The following is a 23,763-nucleotide window of genomic DNA, read 5'->3' as shown; positions in this document are numbered from 1 at the left end:
GTGCACTAAGGCCAGGGGCCGGATCTGGCCCAATCGCCTTCTAAATCCGGCCCGCGGACGGTCCGGGAATCAGCGTGTTTTTACATGAGTAGAATGTGTCCTTTTATTTAAAATGCATCTCTGGGTTATTTGTGGGGCATAGGAATTCGTTCATTATTTTTTTTCAAAATATAGTCTGAGGGACAGTGGACCCGCCCCCTGCTGAAAAAGTTTGCTGACCCCTGCAGTAGAGCATGAGCCTCTTAATCTCTGGGTGGTGGGTTCGAGCCTCAGGCTGGGCAAAAGATTTCTGCTTTGCAGGGGTTGGACTAGATGACCCTTGAGATCCCTTCTAACTCAACGATTCTAGGATGCCATCAGCCTCAGCCCCATGCGCATCCTTTCCCACATGCCCGAACGTAGGCAAACCCTCTCACTCGCAAGACGCCGGTGGCAGCTCCCTCGAGACAGCGCCACTGGGTGAAGGAGAAGAAGAAACAGAAACCCCTGATAGACCCCGCGCAACGAAGCGACCGCCCCGTCTGGCAAACTCTCCCCGCGTGGAGTCTGGATTCCGGAGCCTTCTTCCTAGTCCCAGCCTCCCTCCCCTGTGCTGGGCGCAGGAAACTGGGGAAGCGGCTCCTTCTCCCTCCCGCCGAAGCGCGGCTGGGCTGGGCTGCTGCTCCCCCGTGATTTTGTTTTTGCGAGGGGGCGGAGCTCCTTCGAAATCCCACTCCGCGGACTCCAGGAAAGAAAGAGAGAACGGGATCGCCGGGGAGAGGGAGGGTCGGTGTATTTGTGTGTGCGTCTTGGTGTTGCGGGGAGAGCGCGCCCGGATTCTCGCTCCAAGCCCCGGGGTTGTTTCTCTCGCACACCGCCCACCCTCGCCTCCAGCGCCGAGGCAAAGCGAGGAGGGCGAGCCTGCTGAGCCGACGAGAGCTCCCTGCGAGCAAGATCGGACTCTCCACGCCCCGCAAGCCGGCGCCCGGGAGCCTCGTCGAGCCCCGACAGCTGCCCTCTCCCGCGTGGGCCCCATGGAGGAGGACGTTCTGGACAAACTCGAGGACATGGCGTCGGTGCGGGACTTCGACCCTCTCACCGGCAGCATCCCCGCCACCAAAGTGGAGGTCACCGTCTCCTGCAGGTAAATGGGAGGCCGCGTGGGCTCGTGTGCAAGGTGTACGCGTGTGTCGGGCTGGTGTTGCCTTTGGGGGCGCGCACAGCTCCAAGTAAAGGAAGGCAGCAAGTTTATCCTGGCGCAGCTAGCAGCTGCTGGGAGAGATTTTCAGCGAGAGGGGAAAGATGTGCAATTTGCCGCTTGCTTGCTCAAAGTTTCTGCTTCTCCCCATAATTCGGCTGGGATTCTGAAAGGCCGATTGGAAAGCGTTTGGAAACTTCAGAGAAAAGGCGCGGTTGAGTTAAGGGGGAAGCATAGTCACAGAAGATAGAAATAATCCACGCATCAGTTGCCTTGTCTGAGAACTTGAGATGGTAGGTGTTATTGGGGGTCTCTGTTGCACATTACCTGTTCTTGAGTAGACAGCCCATGGTCCGGATCCCAATAGCAAGGCTATTGGTGAAGGAGGAAAGGATGCCTCAAGAATCGCTGGATCAACTTTTGTAGGTGAGGCACTGCATATATCTCAAGAAGTATACTGAGCTCAGAACTCTTCACAAAAGGAGGCAGATTGTGATGGAGGTGTTTGGGCTGTTTCTTCTTGCTCTCTAGACCTGTGATAGCTGATTTTCATCCTGCTGGAACTGTGTGAAGCTGTACCTTCAGCACTGACCCACATCTCCGTGGCGGAGCCTCTGCTCATCATTGAGAGCAGAGGCTCAGTTCTTGGCATTGCTGGTGGTGAGGCTAGGCAAGACCACCTGCACTCTATATTGAAAGCAGTATCAAAGCACCTTAAACAGTCTAGGCTTCCCCCAAAGAATCCTGGGAACTGTAGTTTGTTTAAGGGGCTGAGAGTTGTTAGGAGACTCCTATTCCCCTCCACAAGCTACAGTCCTCAAGATGGTATAATATTCAGTTCTTCTTTCCAGGGAACTGTAGCTCCGGGAGGGGATTAGGAGCCTCCTAATGACTCTCAGGATCCTTAACGGACTACACTTCCCAGGATTCCTTGGGGGAAGCCATGACTGTTTAAAGTGCTATGATATAGCTTTTAATGTATACTGTGGATGAGGTTGGGAGAGCAGCTTCCAGGTGGAGAAGATGAGGGGTGGACCTCTGTGGTGGTCCCCCAACAGTTGTTGGACTTCCAACTCCCATCAGTTTCAGCCAGTGTGGCAAGTAGTGAGTGATGACAGGAGTGGTACTCCATCAACATCTGGAAAGCCACATGTTATCCAAGCCTGATGTAGATCAACATCTGGAGTGATGCTAGATGGACCAGGGGCTTAACTTAGTCTCTAAGGAACCTTTTTATCAAACTGTAGCTTCCACACTGCTGCAACTGCAACAAATTAATTTAAGGAAATATCTTACCTATGTTATATTTGTAAACCCTGGGAGAAAATTTCTCTTATTTGATAATGAAATGAACATGTATCCAGTGAGGAATAAATTCCTCTTCTACTAAGCTCCACAAATACAACATTTATATAGAACATCAAAACATGAGTGGTTTTACAATATGTAAATCTTACTGCTATATAAATATAGACAGCACCTTTAAGATTTCACACATTATTTTTGTTGTTGTTGGCAAGCTCATGCTGATCAAGGGCTGCAGGGAACTGTTCTGCACAGATGTCTAAAACAACTACTTTTACACAAAACGTTTCTCAAACTATAGAATAGGGGGACTCTCCCAGGTCCTGTCAATCCCAGCCAGCATGGCTAATGGTCACAAATGATGGGCATTATAGTTCAATAACATCTGGAGGACTGCATTTTATCCACCCCTGCCATAGATCTATCCTTTTAACGTTTAATGTTGCAAAATGCTGCTAGATCTCTTACTATGAGACTGAAAAAGTATAGGAAGCCATTTTTGTCCATAAGCGAAAAATAACTACCACCAAAGTCAACAGCTGGGCAATATATTTATTAGGACCAACTGAAATGGTTGTGAACAAGCTTTTGAGTTCTGTAGCCTTCATTAGGTTGCTTGCTTTATGTGCAGGCTGATGAAAAGTTCCGCTCAATTTGAAAAGCTTGCTCGCTATTTTGAGACATTTTGCTTGGACTTAATAAGGGTATTGCCCAGCTGTGGAGTTTGGAATTAATGCAAGATAGTTATGCTGTACGTACAATTGGTAGGGAGAAGGAGGTGAGCAGTTGGGGGCAGGGTGGGTGGGAAAGAGAAGTCACTCTACTTTACTTAACAGATACAATAATGCGGTCTTGTGATGTGCTCCAGGTTAGCAGGGATGGGGGACCTGTGGTAATTACTTATTTATTTCTTTATTTCTTTATTTCTTTATTATTATTATTATTAATGCCCCATGTTGCTGGACTACAACTCCCATCAGTGCCTTCGTGATTTCCCAGAAAGCAGAGCATATCCTTTGAGCAGTGTATCATTTGGGATCTTCATTTCAGCCTGGAGAAGATACAGGGTTTTCTGTGTGTTTTCTAGCTTCATATAATTAGCAGGCCTATTACGAAGGAAGCATCAGACTGAATCACACGCCGTCATGCTTTCTTAACAGTGCAATCCAAGCCAAGTGGAGTGAATGGGTTCAGAACTGAATCGGAATGGAACTTTGCATGCAGCATTCCTTCAGCCATCCATGCCCCACTTTCTGAGGGAGAACACGCGTTTGCGCAAGGCAGCAAGGCTCCCTTAGTGTTAAACATGTTCAGATGGAAGCAGAGAGTGAGAGGAGGCCCTTCAAGTGCTTTGCAGGTTTCAGGTTGTAGTCAGGCCTCCTGGGAAGGAGAAAATGCAGATGCTGTGAGGGCTTAAAAAACAAAAACAAAATAACTGGTATATAAATTTGATGACATGAATAAAAAACAAATAAACTTTTCCAGCTGTAATTCTTGTTTGTATCGCATCATTGATGGAAACAAATCTCTGCATGCAGAATTAAGGAGAACTATCTGTAGCTCTGGATGTTTCTTTCATATATAAAATAGCCTTGCTTAAGACATAATTTGTGATTAGATTGCTTTCTTAAAGGAGGATGAAAAGAGGCTTGTAAGTTGTAAATAACCACTCACCTGGTTACCTGTGGTGAATAGGAATTGCCTCCAGGTGACCTAGAAGGGAAACAGGCAAAGCTCTCCTTTCCTTTCCTTTCCTTTCCAATAGACACAGTTATCTGTTTGTACGTTAACTAGTAAAATTGTTTCTGGTTAATTAAATTGCAAGAACAAATGAAAAGTATACCTGATTATAGTGGTTTATTTGGAAATGTCTGTAATTCACTTGTGGAATGATGCATAGATAGTACTGGAAATTTGCTGCTGTTTGGTGGAATGCTTCCAGGAAAATAATAGATCTAAATACCATCAGTAATGTTTAATGTCTGCACCTGAAAAGTGCCAAGTTGTGATTGGATATTAGCAAGTGCCTTATTGGGAGGCTTTACTGATATGCTCCCACTGAAACGCGTCTCCTTTCATTCATCAGATGGCTTGCAGATAACTCAATTTGCAGATCAGCCTTTGGACAGTGTGAATTCATTCCAGTGAATCAGATGTGTTGGTTTCAGAGTGGTCTCGATGAAAGCTCACCGGTTTCTGAATGGAACAAAAGATGTGGGTCGTGACATGAATCTTACTCTACTTTTCCTGCTAGAGCTAGGGGCACAACTTCCAGTAAAGTTTGTTCTTTGTATATCACAGGGAATTTGGTTCATAAGGATAGATTCTTCCTTTTTTTTTAATGATGAGGGAATGAAGAGCTTTTCAATGTGTAGCTGAGGAGAAAACCTAGCTGTTGGGTCCACTCAGCCATCGACTGACTCTTCTAGTTGGAAACACACGTGGTCTATACGTATGCTCACAGTGGAATTGTGATATTTTGCTACATGCATTTGCATTCAATTTCACAGTGTGGAATTCAGGCTACAGCAGCAAGGATTAGAGCAATCTTTTGGCAAATTAACAGCAATTACATGATGCTAGAAATTCATCCAAACCCCAGCTGTTTTGCATAGCTCCTGTTTTCTGAGATTCTCATTGTGCACTCAACATCTGGAATAACAGCCCAACAGGTGAAACCAGGGCTCCTTTATCTTTTTGCTTGTAGTGCTCAGGCCCAGAAAAAACTCTAGGCAAAGAGGGTTATACGTATATCTATAACTCCCATAGGGAAGAATCTCTTCCTCCACAATTTCCAGCAGCCTGGCGTCCTGCTGGGCTATAGCTTAGAGTTCCAGGCACTGGGATTAGGTGCCTGAAGATCTGACTACAGCACACTGTGAAGGAGGATTGCTGAATCTTTCAAAGCAGTGTGCTCTTTTCATAAGAGTTCTGTAACCACAAAGCGTTTTCTTAGTGGGCTCCTGACTAGTTGAGATCTGGTCCTTGCACTGCCAGCCACACAAAAACCCAGCAGGAGGGAGGTCAATCTGCTTCTGGGTGTATCTGGGTCAAACTATGTGAATGCAATAGACTTCCATATGTTTTAAACATGTAAAATAGCAGCCATGAGGGGGCCTGTGTAGCAGTGGGAGCATAGGAGTTGTGGAGGGGAAGTTTAATTCTTTCCCCCTTCCCATGTGGTCTCAACAACTGAAGCTGCATTAGGAGGGAAGCCTCTCGACTATTGATGGGACAAAGCCCACTAAGTCAAAGGCATGCAGGAAAGAGTTAATAGTCTGGATTGTACATTTAAACTAAGGAACCTCAGTGCTTCCTAACCCAAGGAAGATAGAGCACAAGGACCATTAACCTTTCAGCATTGATTGTGCAGAAGAGGGGAGTGGCAGCAGGGTTCTGCCCACCCCCTCCAAAAAACTGAAGCTATGTGATGTGATGAGCACCAACCACAGACATGCTCTCTTCCACACAACCATTAAATGGAATCCTTTTACTGAAAGATAGGCCAGCTGTAATACGTTTGTGAACCATGATCAGTGCTTCAATGCATTACTCTGAGTTAACCCATCTATCTCTCTATCTGGTATTTTTGTCTTCTGACTGACACTTGCTCTCCAAAGCGTCAGCTAGAAATCTTTCCTAGCACCTAAAATTATGGAATTCGCTACCACACAGGCCCTTTGCAAGCATTTGGCCTGAACACACAAGGGTAAAATGCATAGAGTGGGGCAGGAATCCCACCCCTGCCCCCAATATCCCATGCATGCTGGCCCCACCCGACTTCATTCCTGTCCTTTGCATGTTTAGCACAAAGGTCTGAAGGGGGTGCGTACACAGGTTCAGTTGAACGTGCTTGGAAACCTGCCCACAATGTGTTTCCAATTGCGAGGAGGCTTCAAAGTCCCTTTGTTGGTCCTGTGGAGGAGCTCAGGGGACAAAGGAGATCAGTTGCCTTAGCACCATGGAGAGCTCTTAGTGGGCAACTTGCTTTGACAAGGGTTGGAAGGAAACTGAGGCCTTCAAGCTTCTGCCTCCACTCCACTCCTAGGCTCTGCTCCCTTTTGGAGAACTAGGGACTGCAATAGTGCCAACCTTTTGTCCTGGAGAAGGGCACATTTTCTGCATCCCATGGTCTTCTGCTGGTGTGCTCCCTGTGGTGTTGGACTGGCAAAGTACTGTGGGAGACACACTCAGACCCAAGAGAAAGTGTTTGTGATGGTCCTGGCCCTGCTTCTAAAGACCCTGGTGATGTTATCTAACTGGGCTCCTTCTAGCCTCGAGTTCCTGGTCTTCTAATCACTAGTATCAGGCTCAGAGCCAGGAACCTGAGCTGGCTCCATAGCCAGCGGCACCATAGCCTCTAACCTAGTATCTGAAGTAATGACAAATTCATCCAACATGCTTGGAAGCCCCCTTCAGACAATCCCATGCAGTGTACAAAGTTCAAGGTGGATCTGATACACCCAATATTCATGGGCCTGTTGTGGTCAGGGCTGGCACATGTAGGCCTTCCCCTAGAGGTTCCCTGCCCCCACCCCTGCCCAAATGCTTGGAGAGGGCTAAAATCTGGTAATAGCTGCTAGCCTAAATGGCTTTAAAGTGAGGTGATTGTTGTTGTTGTTTAGTCATTTAGTCGTGTCCAACTCTTTGTGACCCCATGGACCAGAGCACGCCAGGCACTCCTGTCTTCCACTGCCTCCCGCAGTTTGGTCAAACTCATGTTGGTAGCTTTGAGAACACTGTCCAACCATCTTGTCCTCTGTCATCCCCTTCTCCTTGTGCCCTCCATCTTTCCCAACATCAGGGTCTTTTCCAGGGAGTCTTCTCTTCTCATGAGGTGGCCAAAGTATTGGAGCCTCAGCTTCACGATCTGTCCTTCCAGTGAGCACTCAGGGCTGATTTCCTTAAGAACGGAAAGGTTTGATCTTCTTGCAGTCCATGGGACTCTTCGTGGATCACTGCCTTGCCGTGGTGAAGGGGCTTGAATAACTCAGAGAAGCTATGAGCTATGCCGTGCAGGGCTACCCAAGATGGACAGGTCATAGTGGAGAGTTTTGACCAAACGTGATCCACCTGGAGCAGGAACCGGCAAGCCACTCCAGTATCCCTGCCAAGAAAACTCCATGGACAAAGACAACAAGCATATAAAAGTGAGGTTAGGCAAATGCATGTAGGAAAGGGCTATTGGTCACCACTAGCTATGATGGCTATATACCACTTCCAGAATCAGAAGCAACATGCCTCAATACTAGTTGGCTATAACAGCAGGAGAAGGCCATTGTGCTCATGTCCTGTTTGTGTGCTTCCTATAAGCATCTGGTCAACCATTGTGGAAAACAGAATTTGGTCTGATGCAGCAAGTCTCTTCTGATGTGCTCAGCCACTGAGTTATGGGGCCTTCCCCATGTTGAGTTTTCTTCAACATGTCACTTCTATTCAAGAATTTTATCTTTTCGTCGTCGTCGTCTTCTTCTTCTTCAATATGCCACTTCTATTCAAGAATTTCATCTCTCTGCTTCTAGTGATCATTACTGCTATCCTCCCTGCCCTGCATTTACATCAGATGTTACTTAAGAAGATTTGTGTGGCATTGTCTGCCTTCCAGTTCTTTGATACCAAGATAGATGCTGTCTTGCGTTACAAACTGGAATGAGCAGTTCAACGATTTTTCGTATCTGAACTCTTTCAGAGCCCCTGGGTGAATATTGTCTGGGACGAGTCTCTTATTACTGTTTAACCTATCAATTTGCTCTGAAACCTTTTCTGCTGGCACTTCCATTTGTGATGGGATTTTTTCTTTCTTTCTAGATTTAACACCTAGGGGTGGGGGGAGAAAAAGCCAGGTGTTGGTATTGCCTTGGCGACATCCTTCATTCAGATATCTGTCATTTGTGCTGTGTAGTTTGGTGGCCCTTCTTTCTGCAATAGGTTTAATATTTTTAATGCATTATTTTAACCATTTCCTTTTTTGTACATTTCAATAGATTTTTTTAAAAAAGGAATTCTCTTGTTTAAGCAGTTTATTATTCAGTGTGTCAAATTGGTGATCTTTTGGTTTTCCATGTTTAGAACTCGACATCTTGGCAAACTTTTTTTTTCTTGCTACTTCCACCTTTCCTCCCATATTAATAGTTCTAACACATTTCTCTTCTACAACAGCAATGGCAAGAGTATAAAACATGGATAAGGGAGAAAAAATGTGCATTATGAAAATCTTTGGAAATCTTTGTTTCTCACTCTTATTGAGGGGAATAGATCCAAATTTTGGAACTTAATTCAAGGAGGTTTTAAGGAGACAAACCTTTTGAGTCTGTACCTCTCATAATACCTGAAATATAAGTTGTCAATTTTAGTACCATCTTTGGAAGAAAAATACATATAAACCCCTCTGTAATGGAGGACCCTTTGAATCTCCCTAATTGGCCACCTGTTTGCACCACTTTAAAAATGTGTTTTTTTGGGAGGGGGTTTATTGGGTTGTTGTTTTTATTTTGATTATGTATTTTGTGGTTTTATATTTTGATTTTATTCTGTGAACCTCCCCGAGACATCCGGATATAGGACAGCATATAAATTCAATAAATAATAATCATAATAAATAATAATTCTGACACTTTGGCCTGGGAAAGCACTGGGAGAAGATATGATTCCTCCTGCGATTTACCCTTTTCTCCCCTAATAATAAAAAAAATGCACAATGGGATTGATTAAATAATGCGCCTTCTTTATCACAAGAAATCAGACCAACCATGCCTTTGCTCTTGCAATGATACCCTGTGGAGTTTGAGCTGGAAAACAAAAACACAAACAAATTAAACCACAAAAGGAACGGCTGACCAAGATCAGCTTGGACAAAAAAAAGGAGCTCCTCTTACTGTTATCAACCCAAGCTGTCAGTGTTGAAGAAGATATTTCATATAAGTGATTCCTGGTGTTAATTTATATATGATAGAGCCACTTTGTGTGCCTGAGGAGGAGGAGGATATATACTACACAGTCCTCTGTGTATGTATATTGGCTGTTATAGTTGAATCACCCCCAAGCGGAGCTCGTGTGTATAGAGTGTTCTGGCGTGAGGAGAGTCCTGTAGTTTATAAGTTTATATCTTTGTTCCGTTATGAGACAGCTTGAGTCCTTTTGGGGCACGTCACTCTCATAGAGTCATTTAACTCATACCAGTAGTGGCTGGTGAAGCCATTCAACAAGAGAAACCCTTGACTGCTATAGCAGGTCATTCTGAGGTGGAGGAAGATTCCTGCCTACATTGGTAGCAGACAGCAGGTGGCAGAAGCAGTGGTGGTTCTTTGAGCATGGCACAGACACATGGTTGCTCACTGTCTAGTTGCCCTGGCATAAGCTGTTGTTGTCCGTGAGGGAAACTAGCCAGGAAACAACCATGGGAAACATTCAACTAGGTTTTCCTCAGAGTAGATCCACTGAAATTAATGAACATAACTATGTTAGGGCCACTGATTTCAATAGGTCTATTCTGAGTAGACCTAGTTGAATGCTGCCCAGAGGGTGGATTTCAACTAATGAGCACTCCCTGTGCTTGGACTCAGTGGCGGAAGAAAGCCTCTCGGGTATCTTGCCCAGGGGCAGGGCAAGCCGCACATAGGGAGGGACGGGACGGGAGTGTGGCACCCATTCCCACCCCCCTTTGTTATTTGTTTGCCTGCCTCCTTCCTGTCCTCTCCCTTGCCTGCCTGCCTGCCTCCTCCAGTTGGGAGCACAGGGTAATGGTGCACCACCCACCTGTTACTCAGGGGGCAGGGTGATCCAGCATGGCTGGGGGGCGCGATCCAGCATGGCGGCTAGGCCAGGGGGGATGTGATCCGGCATGGCGGCTTGTCTGGGGGTGCGATCTGGCACGCCGGCCAGGCTGGGGGGTGCAATCCAGCCCGGCCACGATTGGGCCCGGCCGGGATTTTGTCACCCCTCCCTCAGGGATGACCCCTGGGGTGGACCGCCCAGACCTTGCTCTGCCTCTCCAAGGACTTAGAATTGTAGAGTTATAAGGCAGCTCCAAGTGTCATCTGCTCCAACCTCCTTCAAAGCAGGAATCAAAACTAAAGAATTCCTGACAGATGGCCATCCAACCTCTGTCTAAAAAGGAGAGTCCACCACCTTCCACTCGTGTAATGGGGCTTTCTCCCCTCCTCCCACATGTCCCCTGCACCCCCTCAGTTGTCTTGAGGACAGATTGGGAGTACAGCCTGCAGGGGGAGGAGAGGGCAGCTCACTCCATCAGGGCAAACATTTCTGCTTGCCCGATCGAAAGAGCTGCCCAGCGCTCTGTTTAATTCCTTCTGATATGCTTGCCCTGTGCTGCCTGAACTGCCACTCAGCGACTGTGTGCATGCATGGTGATGTCTGAGACATATCCTGCCTCTGCGGCCGCTTCTGACTGCTACTGGTAAGCAAGGGAAATCCAGCTGCCCCCTCCATCACGCCACTGTGGCAGTCAGCAACTCCTATTAGCTACTGGCTTCTCAGTCACAGAGGTGGTGACTGGGCTTTGGAGGAGAAATAATGTGTAAATGTAGCTGCTATCAGGTCTGGACTTGCCAGAAGCATTGTCTCCTCTTCTGTGTTTCCCCAAAGAGTGAATGCAGAAAGATGGTGGGGTTTTTCTGTTTTTGTTAGCAACTCTGAGATTTACCCAATCAACAAAGTACAGGGAAACCCCAAACTAGGTCAACACCGTCAGTTCTTCTTCTACCCCCCTTTTAGTCTGAGTTTCATCTTTCCTGAAAGTCATTTGTGCCATGAGCCCCACAAAAACTCCTTGGCAGGACTGGTGGGGGTGGGAAGAGGAATGGGATGATAGTGGCAGGAAGGAAAATAAGAAGGGCCTGCTGGATTGGATCAGGCCAATGGCCCATCTGGTCCAGCACTCTGTTCTCACAGTGGCCAACCAGATGCCATTGATGAGGGAGACACGAAGGAACCAGCCCCTGCTCTGGCTCCTGCTAGGAGATCTTCATGGCAACTAGGGAGGGGCTTGCACCTGTGAACCAGCTGAGTGGACCCCACCTCTGTCCCCTAAGAGGCACCATCACATGGACAGGCACGAGCAGACCCAGCCTACTCACAAGAGTGCCCACTTACTTGCCCAATCCCATTGCTCAGAGGGGATGGAGAAAATGGACAGAGAAATGTTTTAGTCCCCCTCTCCCAACACAAGAACACATGGGCATCCAGTGAAGCTGAAAATTGGAAGACTCAGAAGAGATGAAAGAAAGTGCCTCTTCAGACAGTGCATAATTAAACTAGGGAACTCGCTCAAATTGGAGGCAGCGATGGCCTCCAGCTTGGTTGGCTTGAATGAATTCATGGAGGAGAAGGCTATCCATCGCTGCTAGCCAGAATGGCTATGCTGTGCCTCTAGGGTTGGAGGCAGTGATGCTTCTGAATGCCAGTTGCTGGAAGCCAGCCATGGGGTGGCAGTGGAGAGGGCTCTTGTGCTCAGGTCCTGCTTGCTGGTTTCCCAGAGGTATCTGGGTGACCCCCATGACAACAGGATGCCTGGCCTGGCCCAGCAGACACTCCTCATGTTCTTATGTACAAGAACTACAACTCCCATCAGCCCTGGCCATTGGCCTTGCTGGGCGTTGGTGTCTAGCTGGAGGGCCAAAGTTTTCCCTATTCCTCTTCTGGTGATTAAACCCATTCCAGAGGCCAGCACCACTTAGATCCTATCCCTGCAACCGTCCCTACGCACAAGGGAAGGAAAAGAGCAGAACAGATTATAAAAGGAGTCAGGATGATTGCATGCAGCTGCGAAAGAAAGAATATTCCAATATTTCAGTAATACAATAAGAGCAAGGAACCCAGCAGAGCTACGCTGTGAATGTAAATTCAAATCTATAATATATAATGCACAAGGATAATAGATTACAATGATAAATCACATTTGATTTGGGGAGCCAGCTGGAAGCCCAAAGTAACAACTCACTCCTGTAGCAGCCTGTGATCTCAGTGCTTGACCTTTGGCATATGCAAATGAAGAAGCCAGCTGTTTGGGGGGGAAATCTCATTTTTCTCCTCAAAGCTTGGATATTTTGAAGCTATTTCACTGCTTCCAGCTCCATATTTTACTAAATTTGACCTTCTGTTTTCTCCTTGCAAATGGAAAGGCTCACTCCAGAGTGTCGGGGGAAGGGCTCTAATGTTTCAACAGAGCTTTCATGAGGGATCAGATTCACTAAATCAGTGTATTTCATCCCCACAAGTCGCAGAAGGATTCCAAGGTCAGCATGGCTGACCCTCCACCCATCTACAGATGTGGACCATAAGTTCACCCTCTGTGCAATTAGAGTTGGGCAACAGAAGAGTGAAGACGAGCCCTTTAACCCCACAGGTCATGGCCTGGGGATTTTGCAGTGTGCAAGGACTCTGATGAAGATGAGGTTCAAACTGTTTCGGAGGCTAGGGCTTCTCCAGGTCAAGAAAGCACAACCCTATCACCATCCTCTAAATTGTTGCTGGATTGGCAGCAGTGGCTCAGCTGCAGTGTCTGTGAAGCCCCGACTTTGCCACCGCCTTGCCCTGCCTTGGCCCCATCCAAGCGAGCAAAGGTGACACCATCCCAACACACATGCTGCTAGTGTGTTAGGAGCCGCTGACCTAGTGAGGAACCTTCTCGCATAGACTCCCTGCCGATTTAGAGCCCTGGAAACTCCAGCTTCCAAGTCGTGTGGGGATCCTGTGTGAGTGTGGCAGGTTGCATAATTAAATGATGTCACTATGGCCACAACTTTAGATGACTTCAAAGTGGATTAGAAACATTCAAGGGAGATACAGGTCGGTGACAATTTAATCCTGGGCATGTTTACTCTTAAGTCTCACTGCACTTACTGTGGATGAGGTCAAACAATCAGCGACTGAATCCAGTCAAGATAGAGGTAAGGGGGGCGGTAGATGGTCCTAATGCTCTAGATGGGGGCTGTCTTACCTGTGATAGAATAGCAATTGCTCCATCAGATCAGGCCCAGAGTCTATGATTGCTCTCACAGTCCCCTTTGCCTTTTGGTAGGCAGGTGTCAAGGGTTATCAGGAGCTATTTTTCCACCATGCCTGCTACTACACAGCTTTAAGTTAAGAGATAGCAATATTGGATACAGTGGTACCTCGGATTAAGTACTTAATTTGTTCCAGAGGTCCGTACTTAACCTGAAACTGTTCTTAACCTGAAGCACGACTTTAACTAATGGGGCCTCCTGCCGCCACCGCACTGCCGGAGCACGATTTCTGTTCTCACCCTGAAGCAAAGTTCTTAACCCGAGGTACTATTTCTGGGTTAGCGGAGTTTGTAACCTGAAGTGTATGTAAACTGAGGTACCACTGTATATCTATTTACGAAGGCTGTGCCTCTTGATGGAGTAGTGAAAGAGAGATATCTGCATTCATCCAAATTGGCATAACTTCTGAGATCGACTGCTGTAATGAGTTCTATACAAGACCTGCCTCCTGTCAGATTTAGGGATGCAGAAACATATTCAAATTGATTGTCTGCAGCTGCACTGGCTGCCAATTAGGTTCTGAGCCCAAATCATGGTTCTGGTTCTTAACTTTTCAAGTCCTTTGTGGCCTGGCCTGAAATGCACATCTTAGAAACCTATGACCCCTACAGCTCTTTAGGATCTGCAGGACCTTTATGACAAATTGCCCCAAGGCTGTGGAATAACCTCCCAGAAGAGGGTCACCAGTTGTTTCTTAGTTGTTTCTCCCTGTTGGCTTTTCAGAAAAGATGAAGTTATCTTTTCCAAAAAGCCTTTGGCTCTAAAGCTTTGTACTGCTGCTGCTGCTACAGTTTTCTGGCTTAAAAGAAAGAACGAATGGGAAGTTTTGGTTTATGTTTTCACTGCGTTTCTATGGTTTGGGTTATCATTGTACATCTCTTCAGGCCTGGGAAAGGTAATGAGAGGCAGTATGGTGTAATGGTTAGAGTGTTGGACTCGGTAAGGTAAAAACGGTAAAGGACCACTGGATGGTTAAGTGCAGTCAAAGGTGACTATGGATGTGGTGCTCATCTTGCTTTCAGGCTGAGGGAGTCGGCATTTGTCCACAGACAACTTTCCGGGTCATGTGGCCAGCATGACTAAACCACTTCTGGTGTGATGGAACACTGTGACAGAAACCAGAGCACACGGAAGCACCATTTACATTCCCCCCATAGTGGTACCTATTTATCTGCTTGTACTGGCATGCTTTCGAACTGCTAGGTTGGCAGGAGCTGGGACAGAGCAATGAGAGCTCACCCCATCACGGGGTTTGAACTGCCGACCTTCTGATCGGCCAGCCCAAGAGGCTCAGTGGTTTAGACCACATCACCACCCGCATCTATGGCCTGGCAGACCAGGGTTAAATCCTTACTCAACCAGACATTGATGGGATGGCTGCACAAATGTCATGAAGATTCTACTAGATCTTGGCAAATCCCAGGGGTGCACTGCAGGGATGAGGAAGGACCACAGACCCAATAATTCTAGCCTCTAATGTAAAGGAGGAATGCTATTGTAGTATTTTTGTGTTGCTTAATTCAAGTCTGCAACATGCCCTGCCCATTTCTGCAGTCAGCACATGCTACCAGCTTCAGCACACAGCAAGAGACTCCCTGCTTGTCTATGCAGCCATCAGGATGACTGATGGAAGAGCAACTGGCTTCCTGCTGTCAGCACAGGACCATCAATCCCAAAGGGGGAAAGTACTTGGCTTTTCCACAGGCGCTTCCCGCCCTTAAATTCCAGCATGATTCCCTTCTGCCTCTCTCTACTTTACTCGCTTCATCCTCCTTAATTAATCTTCCTTCCCAGGACTCCTTTCAGTGAGGCACAGCAGAGCATCCCTGCCACCTCTATTTACGGCGACACCACAGCTGTGTCTGCAGCTGCAATTGGGATGGTAGCTCTGTCATGGGATAAGCTGGGTAATGGCAGAACATCTCCATCATTTCCAGAGGGGCAAAGTGGCCCAGAGTAACCCACACCTTGTAGCCTCGCTGGCAGACAAGACTGGTGCTGCATCCTTGCAGGCCCCACGAGTCAGCTCTGTGTGAGATGTGCAACCACTCTCTCCTTATGAGAGTTATTGCTTGGTTTCATTTCATAACTCCTCCTTAGGAAGCGGTTTCAACCGGCATATAGTTGGGAGACAATTAACTTGAGAGTGAAACTCTTGCGCAATTGAAAATGCAACTTCAGAAAGTGCCCTTTGTAGCGAGCCGAGGTCTTCCTTGAAACGGTACCAGAGTAAAGAGCTTGGGCCGAGGGGAGGCAGCCTCATTAACTGGAAAATCCTTGAGGGAGTAATAAGCACAGCCTCCGTCATCTTTCAAGTTGTTTGGTCTCTCTCACTACAAGGGAAGGGAGGGGGAGGCTGAGATCCCAGTGAGCCCACAGCAGGACTGACAAATCTCCCTATCTAGGCTTCTTTCTCTCCGACTCTGGATGAAAGCAGATGGGTTTTTCACTCGATGGCGTTCTGGGTTGTGCGTTTGTGAGGGTGATTAAGGAGGAGATAGAGAGCCGTGGGTGCCGTGCCTTCGAAGTTGCGCTCTTCCAACAGCTGTAAACCAGACACCCGGATTCTGATTGATTTTCTTCTAATGCAAAGCAAATATGAAAGGGGGCAAAAGCCTAATTTCAGTGCCAGTTTTGAGCATCAGCCTTAACAAGCCTTTAAATACGATTAAAGCATTTCTCTGATGACTCTCAGGTTTCCCTCTTGGATCTTCTTCAAGGAATATTAATCCCCCTCTATTGCACAGGGCAGCTTGTGCTGCCAAGGCAGAAAATGCAGCATAACATTTCTTCCTTAATGCTTTATTGCCATGGCTACCCCCAAGCCCCATAGAACTCCACAGCATCATGGAGGGGGTTAACAGTGAGGTTAAACTATGCATATTTCATTTCTAAAAGTCAATGGATTTGAATGACTCGTGTGGCTTCCAATTAATAGATGCAGAGATAAGACTGCCTCACTTTCTAGAAGAATATTTTTGGTGCTCTGAATGTATTTGGTGATCCCGATGAATCACCAGATTCTGACTCTCCCGGAAGAGTCGATACACTTCTTGAAAGGTGTGCAAGATAAAATGAGAGAATTGGTGTGATGTAGTAGAGGGTGTGCTGGACTTTGGCTGGGAAGAGCTGAGTTCACATTCCTGCTGAGAAGCATGGGGTAGCCTTGGGCCAGTCACACTGGGCCAGTCAGGCTAATCTCCTTCACATGGTTGTTGTGAAGATAGAATATTCCATGTTTTCATGGATAGAGTTCACTTAGGTACAGGTGGCATGAATAGAATGGCCATCAATTTATTAAATAAGGCAACAATCTCAACCCCCCACCCACCCAGCCCAGCAGAAGGTGAGGGGCAGGCAGATTGCTGCCCTAGCCTAGAGGTGTTGAAACAATCAGGCCTGGATTGAGTGCAATTCTATCATATGGTGGCCGTGGGACGGCTCAGTCCCACCCCAGAAAGTCCCTTTGATGGGTTACTGGCAGGATTTTCACCGGCAGCACTTCTGTTTCGTAGGCAGAAGTGGGGCTGAGTGCCGAAAGAGTGACCCTGGCATCCCTTCCTAGGTGGGGGCCACTGGGAGGCTGATGGAGGCCAGCTCTTTCAGTCTGCAGACCTCACCAAGAAAGAGCAAAATAAAACACATTGAAAGCTCCATGTAGGAGTAAACATAAAACTCAAGCTAAAACAGAGCTTTGTATTAAGTTTTTACCAAAATCCAAAGTAAAAACAGGGGAGATAACATGTTAGAATGAATTTATATTGTCAAAACTCAGAACCTCCTTCACAATCACTTGAAATGGATCCCAAATATGGCATGAGCAAATAATGGTACTATTTATGAAGGGCAATATTCAACTAAATAATTGCATGAGTAGAATGACTTCCCATCCCCCTGTGTGCACCCAGGGCCATCCTCAGATCTGCTCCAGAAGTTTGGGGGAACCCCAAGAATGGCTTTTAAAGGTAATGGGGAGGTGAGGTGAGGGGAGGGGAGGAGAAGGAGAACATTACATTGCGCAAGAAGAAATCCTTGCACTGATGTAACCAGTGACTTAGTCCTACATTGTATTCCTCCCAAAGCCAGAGTGTGCCAAGAAACTGCTTTTGCTCTTGTTTATTATGATTGTATATTAATAGTAATAGAACTGGCCTATATACTGTGTGAGCAATTGCAAAATCTGGGTCGTATGTCATATATTTGTCTGATATATTTTAGGGGAAACACAGTTCGCTACAACATAGGTTCCCTGTTTTGGACCAGCTGAGGAGCAGTCTCATAATTCTTCCTCCTCCCATCTGCGTCTTTGAATTCCCAGCTGTTGATGGATGGCCACTTTGCTTTAGTAAGTGGCAAATACAGTGGTACCTTGGCTTACAGACGCTTCAGGTTACAGACTCCGCTAACCCAGAAATAGTACCTTGGGTTAAGAACTTTGCTTCAGGATGAGAACAGAAATCATGCTCCGGCAGCGCAGCGGGAGGCCCCATTAGCTAAAGTGGTGCTTCAGGTTAAGAACTGTTTCAGGTTAAGAATGGACCTCCAGAACGAATTAAGTTCTTAACCCAAGGTACCACTGTAAATTAATACTACATTTTGCTGCTGCTGCTGCTGCTGTTACTGGATCAGGTGAAATTGGGAGCTCTGTCTGGATCTGTTTAGCCTGGCTTCACTTTTCAAAGAGAAAAGAAGACCTGTGATTCTAAGGACTTTCCCCCTTCCCCTCCTGTTGGCTGAAGATTGCTTTTATTTTGCTTAGATGTACAAGACTGGTGTTCCTTCCTCCTTAGTCATATATAGATTACTTTACCCTCAAAACCCTCCCTCCCTCAAGTTATATGCATATACACTCCAGTAGATCTTGTAGAAGTGTTAATTTCTGCAGCACTAAATCAAGCACAAATTAATGTTCAGTGAGTGGTATTAACCGTCTCTCCTCTCGTTAGACTACAGTTCTTACCTTGTAGAACTTCATTTATCTCTTGCAATTTGCATAGCTAGCTGCCCTTTATCAAGTTAGCACATTGATCCTTCTGGCTCTCTATGTCTACATAGACATTGACTGGTAGCAGCTCTTCACCGTTGCAGACAGAAGGTTTCCACAGGGCTGGAAGCAGAGGCAAAGCATGTGATTTTACCACTGAGCCTCTAGCCCATTTCCAATTACTTCTTGCTGCCTTTCCCAGATGCCTTTTGCAGCTTCAACACAGGGAGAAATCCAGCAGCTCCTTGGTGCAGTAATGAAGGGACATGTAGAAGCCTACAAAATCCTCTTTTTCCACTTGAAATTCTGACTTAGCACAGCAATAAACCTGGCATTGCTATCACCTCTGTTTCCATCTGAAGCTGGCATTTCCACACTGTTTCTTTACTCCCTGTGGGACTAAATGGCAGGACTTGGTTGCAGTTATGAGAGTACCCCCAGCCAAGTGGAGACATAGAGCTCTGTCACATGTGGGACACATGATACATGCACAAGCAGAAAACAATTGACTTTGGCTTCCAAGCAACACATCAGCAGCAGCATCAAAATTTCTATACCACCCTTCATCCTAGAACTAATCCAAAACTAATATAAAGTTGGTGCCTGGTGGTCCTCACTAGGGAGAGTGTCCACAGATGGCAGAGCTGCCACTACTGAAAATGCCCTCTTTTTGTCACAAGCCTCTGAATCTCCCTCAGAGCGGGTACCCAGAGGCACTGGTGCCATCTCCAAGGCCCCCACAAAATTTTCACTGTGGTTGCCTGGCCTCCGCCTGCCACCACCACTGCCTTACCTCCCTCTCTCTGGGGCTGTGGCAGTGACTGGGCTGGGGTCTTTGCCTCCACCATCTTCATGAGACGTGGGCACCCATGTTCTACTGCCCCACCCCCACTGCTGCTGCAGAAGCATGTCCCCAACAGAGGCCCCTTGGTGGAGGCCCCGGCCAAGTCTCCACTATGGCACTGGAGAGTGGCAGCAGGGGACAGAGGTCAATAAGTGTGTGCCGCTGGGCACCCACAGTATGAGGCCCAAGTTGGCTCCTCTACCTGGAGAAGGGTCTCAGATGTTGATCTAAGGGTATGGACAGGTTCCTGTCAACAGAGGCATTCCATTAAGTATTGGGACATTAATTTGAGATGTGTGTTTCCCCACGCATTACACACTACTGTAAGACCACTTAGAGTGAGACAAATATTATTTCCCAAGTATAAATGTTAAATGAGACTGGCGTCAAATGGATTAACCAGCTGTAGTGTTTTGCCCAATGCATTTTGTACTAGATTTTACAAAAGAAGGCAACTCCGGTAGCTGGGTCTTAGCTTATTTTCTAACTTTACACATGGAACCATGAGTTGTTGTTTGGGGTGGAAAAAATGACAGGGAGAGGATATCCAGAGTGAATAATGAAGCAATTAAAAAGTCTAGCAAAGTTGAAGCCCTTTGGAAATGTGGAAAGTAACTGGAGTGAATTAAAACAGCCTTTCTCCTGCAGTTGGTGACAGAGAACAGAAGATCATCACAAGGTACTTTGTTTATGACAAAAGTTGATGTCTTCGATGGGCTTAATTGTCTGGAGTTAACCCAGGAGAAGGAGGCAATTATGTACCTTGTATTACAGAGGGTTGAACAGAACTGCATGGAACGTGGAAACAAATTATACTGGAGAGACATTTTCAGCCATGTCATCATATTTAGGGTGACTTTCTCACCCTTTGTAAAGTGCAAAGGCAAGAGGGAAGCGGAGGAAAAAGTTTTGCAGCAGGAAGTGCTGATAGCGTAGGGGGGTGCAAACAGAGTTATGAGTCTGAGAAAATTAAAGAGCTCATTAGAGGCCCTCATGTTATTGCATAGTTCTTATGAGAAGTGCATAGCAAAAGTTCCTCTGATGCAGTGCTTCCAAGGCAGGCGTTAATACAACATTATTGTACCTACAACAGGAGATTAGAAGTTGGGCAATGTCCAGCACCTTGAGTGTGTGTGCAGCCCCCTCAAATATTTTATTGGGGGGGTGAAGGAGTTGCCCATGGCCCCTAGGAGTTGAGGGTGATATATGTGTTGAGCAGTTCTATGCACACTTACAGAGGAGGCAAGCCCCATGGAAGTAAGAGAGATTTATGTTGAGTAAATTTGCAAAGGATTGGGTTGTAAATCAATCACCAGCACATTATAGTGATGAATTATGTTCTGCTGAAATGGATTTAGGCTTTCTTTTGCAAATAGCCTTCTACATATTGAAATGCACTGGCAGTCAGAATGACCACAAACCGCAACACAAAGAAAAAATGGGCTGGCTCTCCCTTGCAGTAGAGTTTATGTTTTACTTCATCACATTATATAGTTTGCTGATAGTGGTTATGATTCCTCCCTGACAAAAGCTCAGTCTCTTTGGCAGTTGCATGGCATAATTTCCTTATTCTGTTTTTTCCATGATGGGAAAGAATCTTGAATTTCAACCTAGCCTGCAGGTTTCAAGGGGCACAGGAGCCGTGCCAGTGAAAATATGGCAAGCCCATTTGCGACATGCCGGTGCTTTGAAGAGGAATCATTTTGTTTATATTCAACCCCCTGAGAAGTTGAGAGCGGGCACTTTAGTTTCACAACATGCTTGCGTGAAGTAGTTTGTGCCGGTAAATGTTGCAGTGTGGAGTGCTTCTCTTCAGGATCCTAGCCAGCTATGCCCTTTCCCATGATAATCCATTCCGCTCCCTGCTCCCTTTTCCATTCCTCCCTTCCAGCAGTCAATCAGTGTTCTGTTCCCACTGAGCTGCCTTTACTGAGCTGCCTTTATCTCAGCCCCGCACTCAAGGTTTTTCTAAAGGTTTTGTTTCGGTGGGGGGTAGTTCTGCAAAGCAGAGACATCACCTTGCTAACAAAGGTCTGTATAGTTCAAGCTATGGTTTTCCCAGTAGTGATGTATGGAAGTGAGAGCTGGACCATAAAGAAGGCTGATCGCTGAAGAATTGATGCTTTTGAATTATGGTGCTGGAGGAGACTCTTGAGAGTCCCATGGACTGCAAGAAGATCAAACGCATCTATTCTTAAGGAAATCAGCCCTGAGTGCTCACTGGAAGGACAGAGTGTGAAGCTGAGGCTCCAATACTTTGGCCACCTCATGAGAAGAGAAGACTCCCTGGAAAAGACCCTGATGCTGGGAAAGATGGAGGGCACAAGGAGAAGGGGACGACAGAGGACAAGATGGTTGGACAGTGTTCTCGAAGCTACCAGCATGAGTTTGACCAAACTGCGGGAGGCAGTGGAAGACAGAAGTGCCTGGCGTGATCTGGTCCATGGGGTCACGAAGAGTCGGACATGACTAAACGACTAAACAACAACAACAGTTCTGCAAACCTTAAGTTTCCTCTGGTCTGCCAAGCATCCACACTCTGAGAACATATCTGTGACATCTGGTAACTTGCTCAACACCACCCACCTCCAAATTTCAAGCTACTCCACACCACACTGAGTCTGGAAAGCACAGCATTGTATTGCTCTTGTGGCAGTGAAGCATCATTGTGAACAGGACGTGTATTTGTCTGGGAGAAAAGGCAGGAACAGAAAGGCAGAAGTGGGAGGAGAGAGAGAATGAAAGGGCTGCAGTAAACACAGAGAGGGGGAATTGGGGTGGTGGTGGGGAGAGATTGCTGGGAGATACAGTGGAAAAGAGAGAAGGATGGTGACAGACAGGTGACTTACTTCCAAGATAGAGATATACAGAAGAGAGCATGGGAGAGAAAAAGAGGCAATGTGGAGAGTGTGCATCAGAGAGGGAGGGGCATTCACAAGAAAGATTCTTCCACTGTCCGGCGTTTAGGTAGCCAGTACGAGGAGTGTTTGGATATTGGAATTTACCAGCCAAAACATTGGCTTCAGGCTCCCAGTCTGTTTCACAAGCACAGGTGAGATTCTCCTGCATGTTGCAACTTCCTTACAGATAGTTTTTCAGATATTTTCCAATAATAAAAAAGACTTGCCTCACCTTGTTTTGAGTTTTCTTCCAGGCGTTGAAGAGCTGCTTACTTTGTTGGAAGATTCAGGACAGCTCTTCACAATTTCGGACCACAAGTTTGACATGAATCAACAGTGTGACTATATGTAATAGTCCCGCTCTAGGCTGTCTTGGTCAGACCACACCTGGAATATTGTGTCTAATTCTGGGCGCCACAATTTAAGAAGGATATTGACAAGCTGGAATGTTGGTAGAAGAGGGCGACCAAGATGATCAAGGGTCTGGAAACCAAGCCTTATGGTTGAGGGAGTTGGATATGGTTGAGGGAGTTGGAGATGGAGCAAGCTTGTTTTCTCCTGCTCTGGAGGAGCTATATAATTATATATATGGAGCGTCTGCCCGGACACTGAGGTCCAGCGCCGAGGGCCTTCTGATGGTTCCCTCACTGCGAGAAGCCAAGTTACAGGGAACCAGGCAGAGGGCCTTCTTGGTAGTGGCACCCTCCCTGTGGAACGCCCTCCCACCAGATGTCAAAGAGAACAACAACTACCAGAGTTTTAGAAGACATCTGAAGGCAGCCCTGTTCAGGGAAGCTTTTAATGTTTGATGTATTTCGGTATTTTAATATTTTTTTGGAAGCCGCCCAGAGTGGCTGGAGAAGCCCAGCCAGATGGGCAGGGTATAAATAATAAATTGTTGTTGTTGTTGTTGTTGTTGTTGTTGTTGGACCTGAGCCAATGGATTTAAGAAAACAGATCCCAAATGAACTTCAGGAATAACTTTCTGATGGTAAGAGCTGTGTGACAATGGACTGGATTCCCTCAGAAGGTGGTAGACTCTCCTTTCTTGGAGGTTGTTAAGCAGAGGTTGGATGGCCATCTGTCATGGATGCTTTAGTTGAGATTCCTGCATTGCAAGGGGTTGGACCAGATGATCCCTGGGATCCCTTCCAACTCTACAATTTTATGATTCTAATGGAATATAAAAGCATAATGCATAATGAACAGAAACATTAAAATAATTATGATAAATTACATCATTAACAGTGTCACAAAAATGACATACCCGCCAGCCTCTAAAACCCTAACAAAAATGTGCTTCTTTCAAAGTGAATATTGAAATTAGGGAACATCCAGTACAGACCTGCACATTATTTGTTTAAAGAATGAAAATTGTTATGCACTGGTGCCTTTTTGAAATGTATGCCTTCCCACCCCCCCAGATATAACTCAGCTGTGTTCTCTGTGTGCTTATTAAGTGAATTTATAAATTCAAGGTTGGATATCTGCAAAATCCATGGGGTATGTGTTGGCTTACATATGTGGCA

General features: G+C 46.4%; 1 protein-coding gene across 2 annotated transcripts in view; it reads left to right on the top strand.

The window, feature by feature from the left end:
- The first annotated feature begins 382 nt into the window (after positions 1–382).
- LOC128415957 (copine-5) overlaps positions 383–23,763 on the top strand; it is a 126,380-nt gene continuing 102,999 nt past the window's right edge. For both annotated transcript variants that reach the window (XM_053392857.1, XM_053392858.1), the window contains exon 1: positions 383–1,123. In XM_053392857.1, coding sequence (XP_053248832.1) covers positions 1,014–1,123 — 110 coding nt within the window. In that variant the 5' untranslated portion in view covers positions 383–1,013. The remainder of the gene's footprint in view (positions 1,124–23,763) is intronic.

Source organism: Podarcis raffonei, chromosome 6 (genome assembly GCF_027172205.1).
Source record: "Podarcis raffonei isolate rPodRaf1 chromosome 6, rPodRaf1.pri, whole genome shotgun sequence".
In the NCBI taxonomy this organism is placed as follows: Eukaryota; Metazoa; Chordata; class Lepidosauria; order Squamata; family Lacertidae; genus Podarcis; species Podarcis raffonei.
This window is presented reverse-complemented; position numbering and strand designations above follow the sequence as displayed.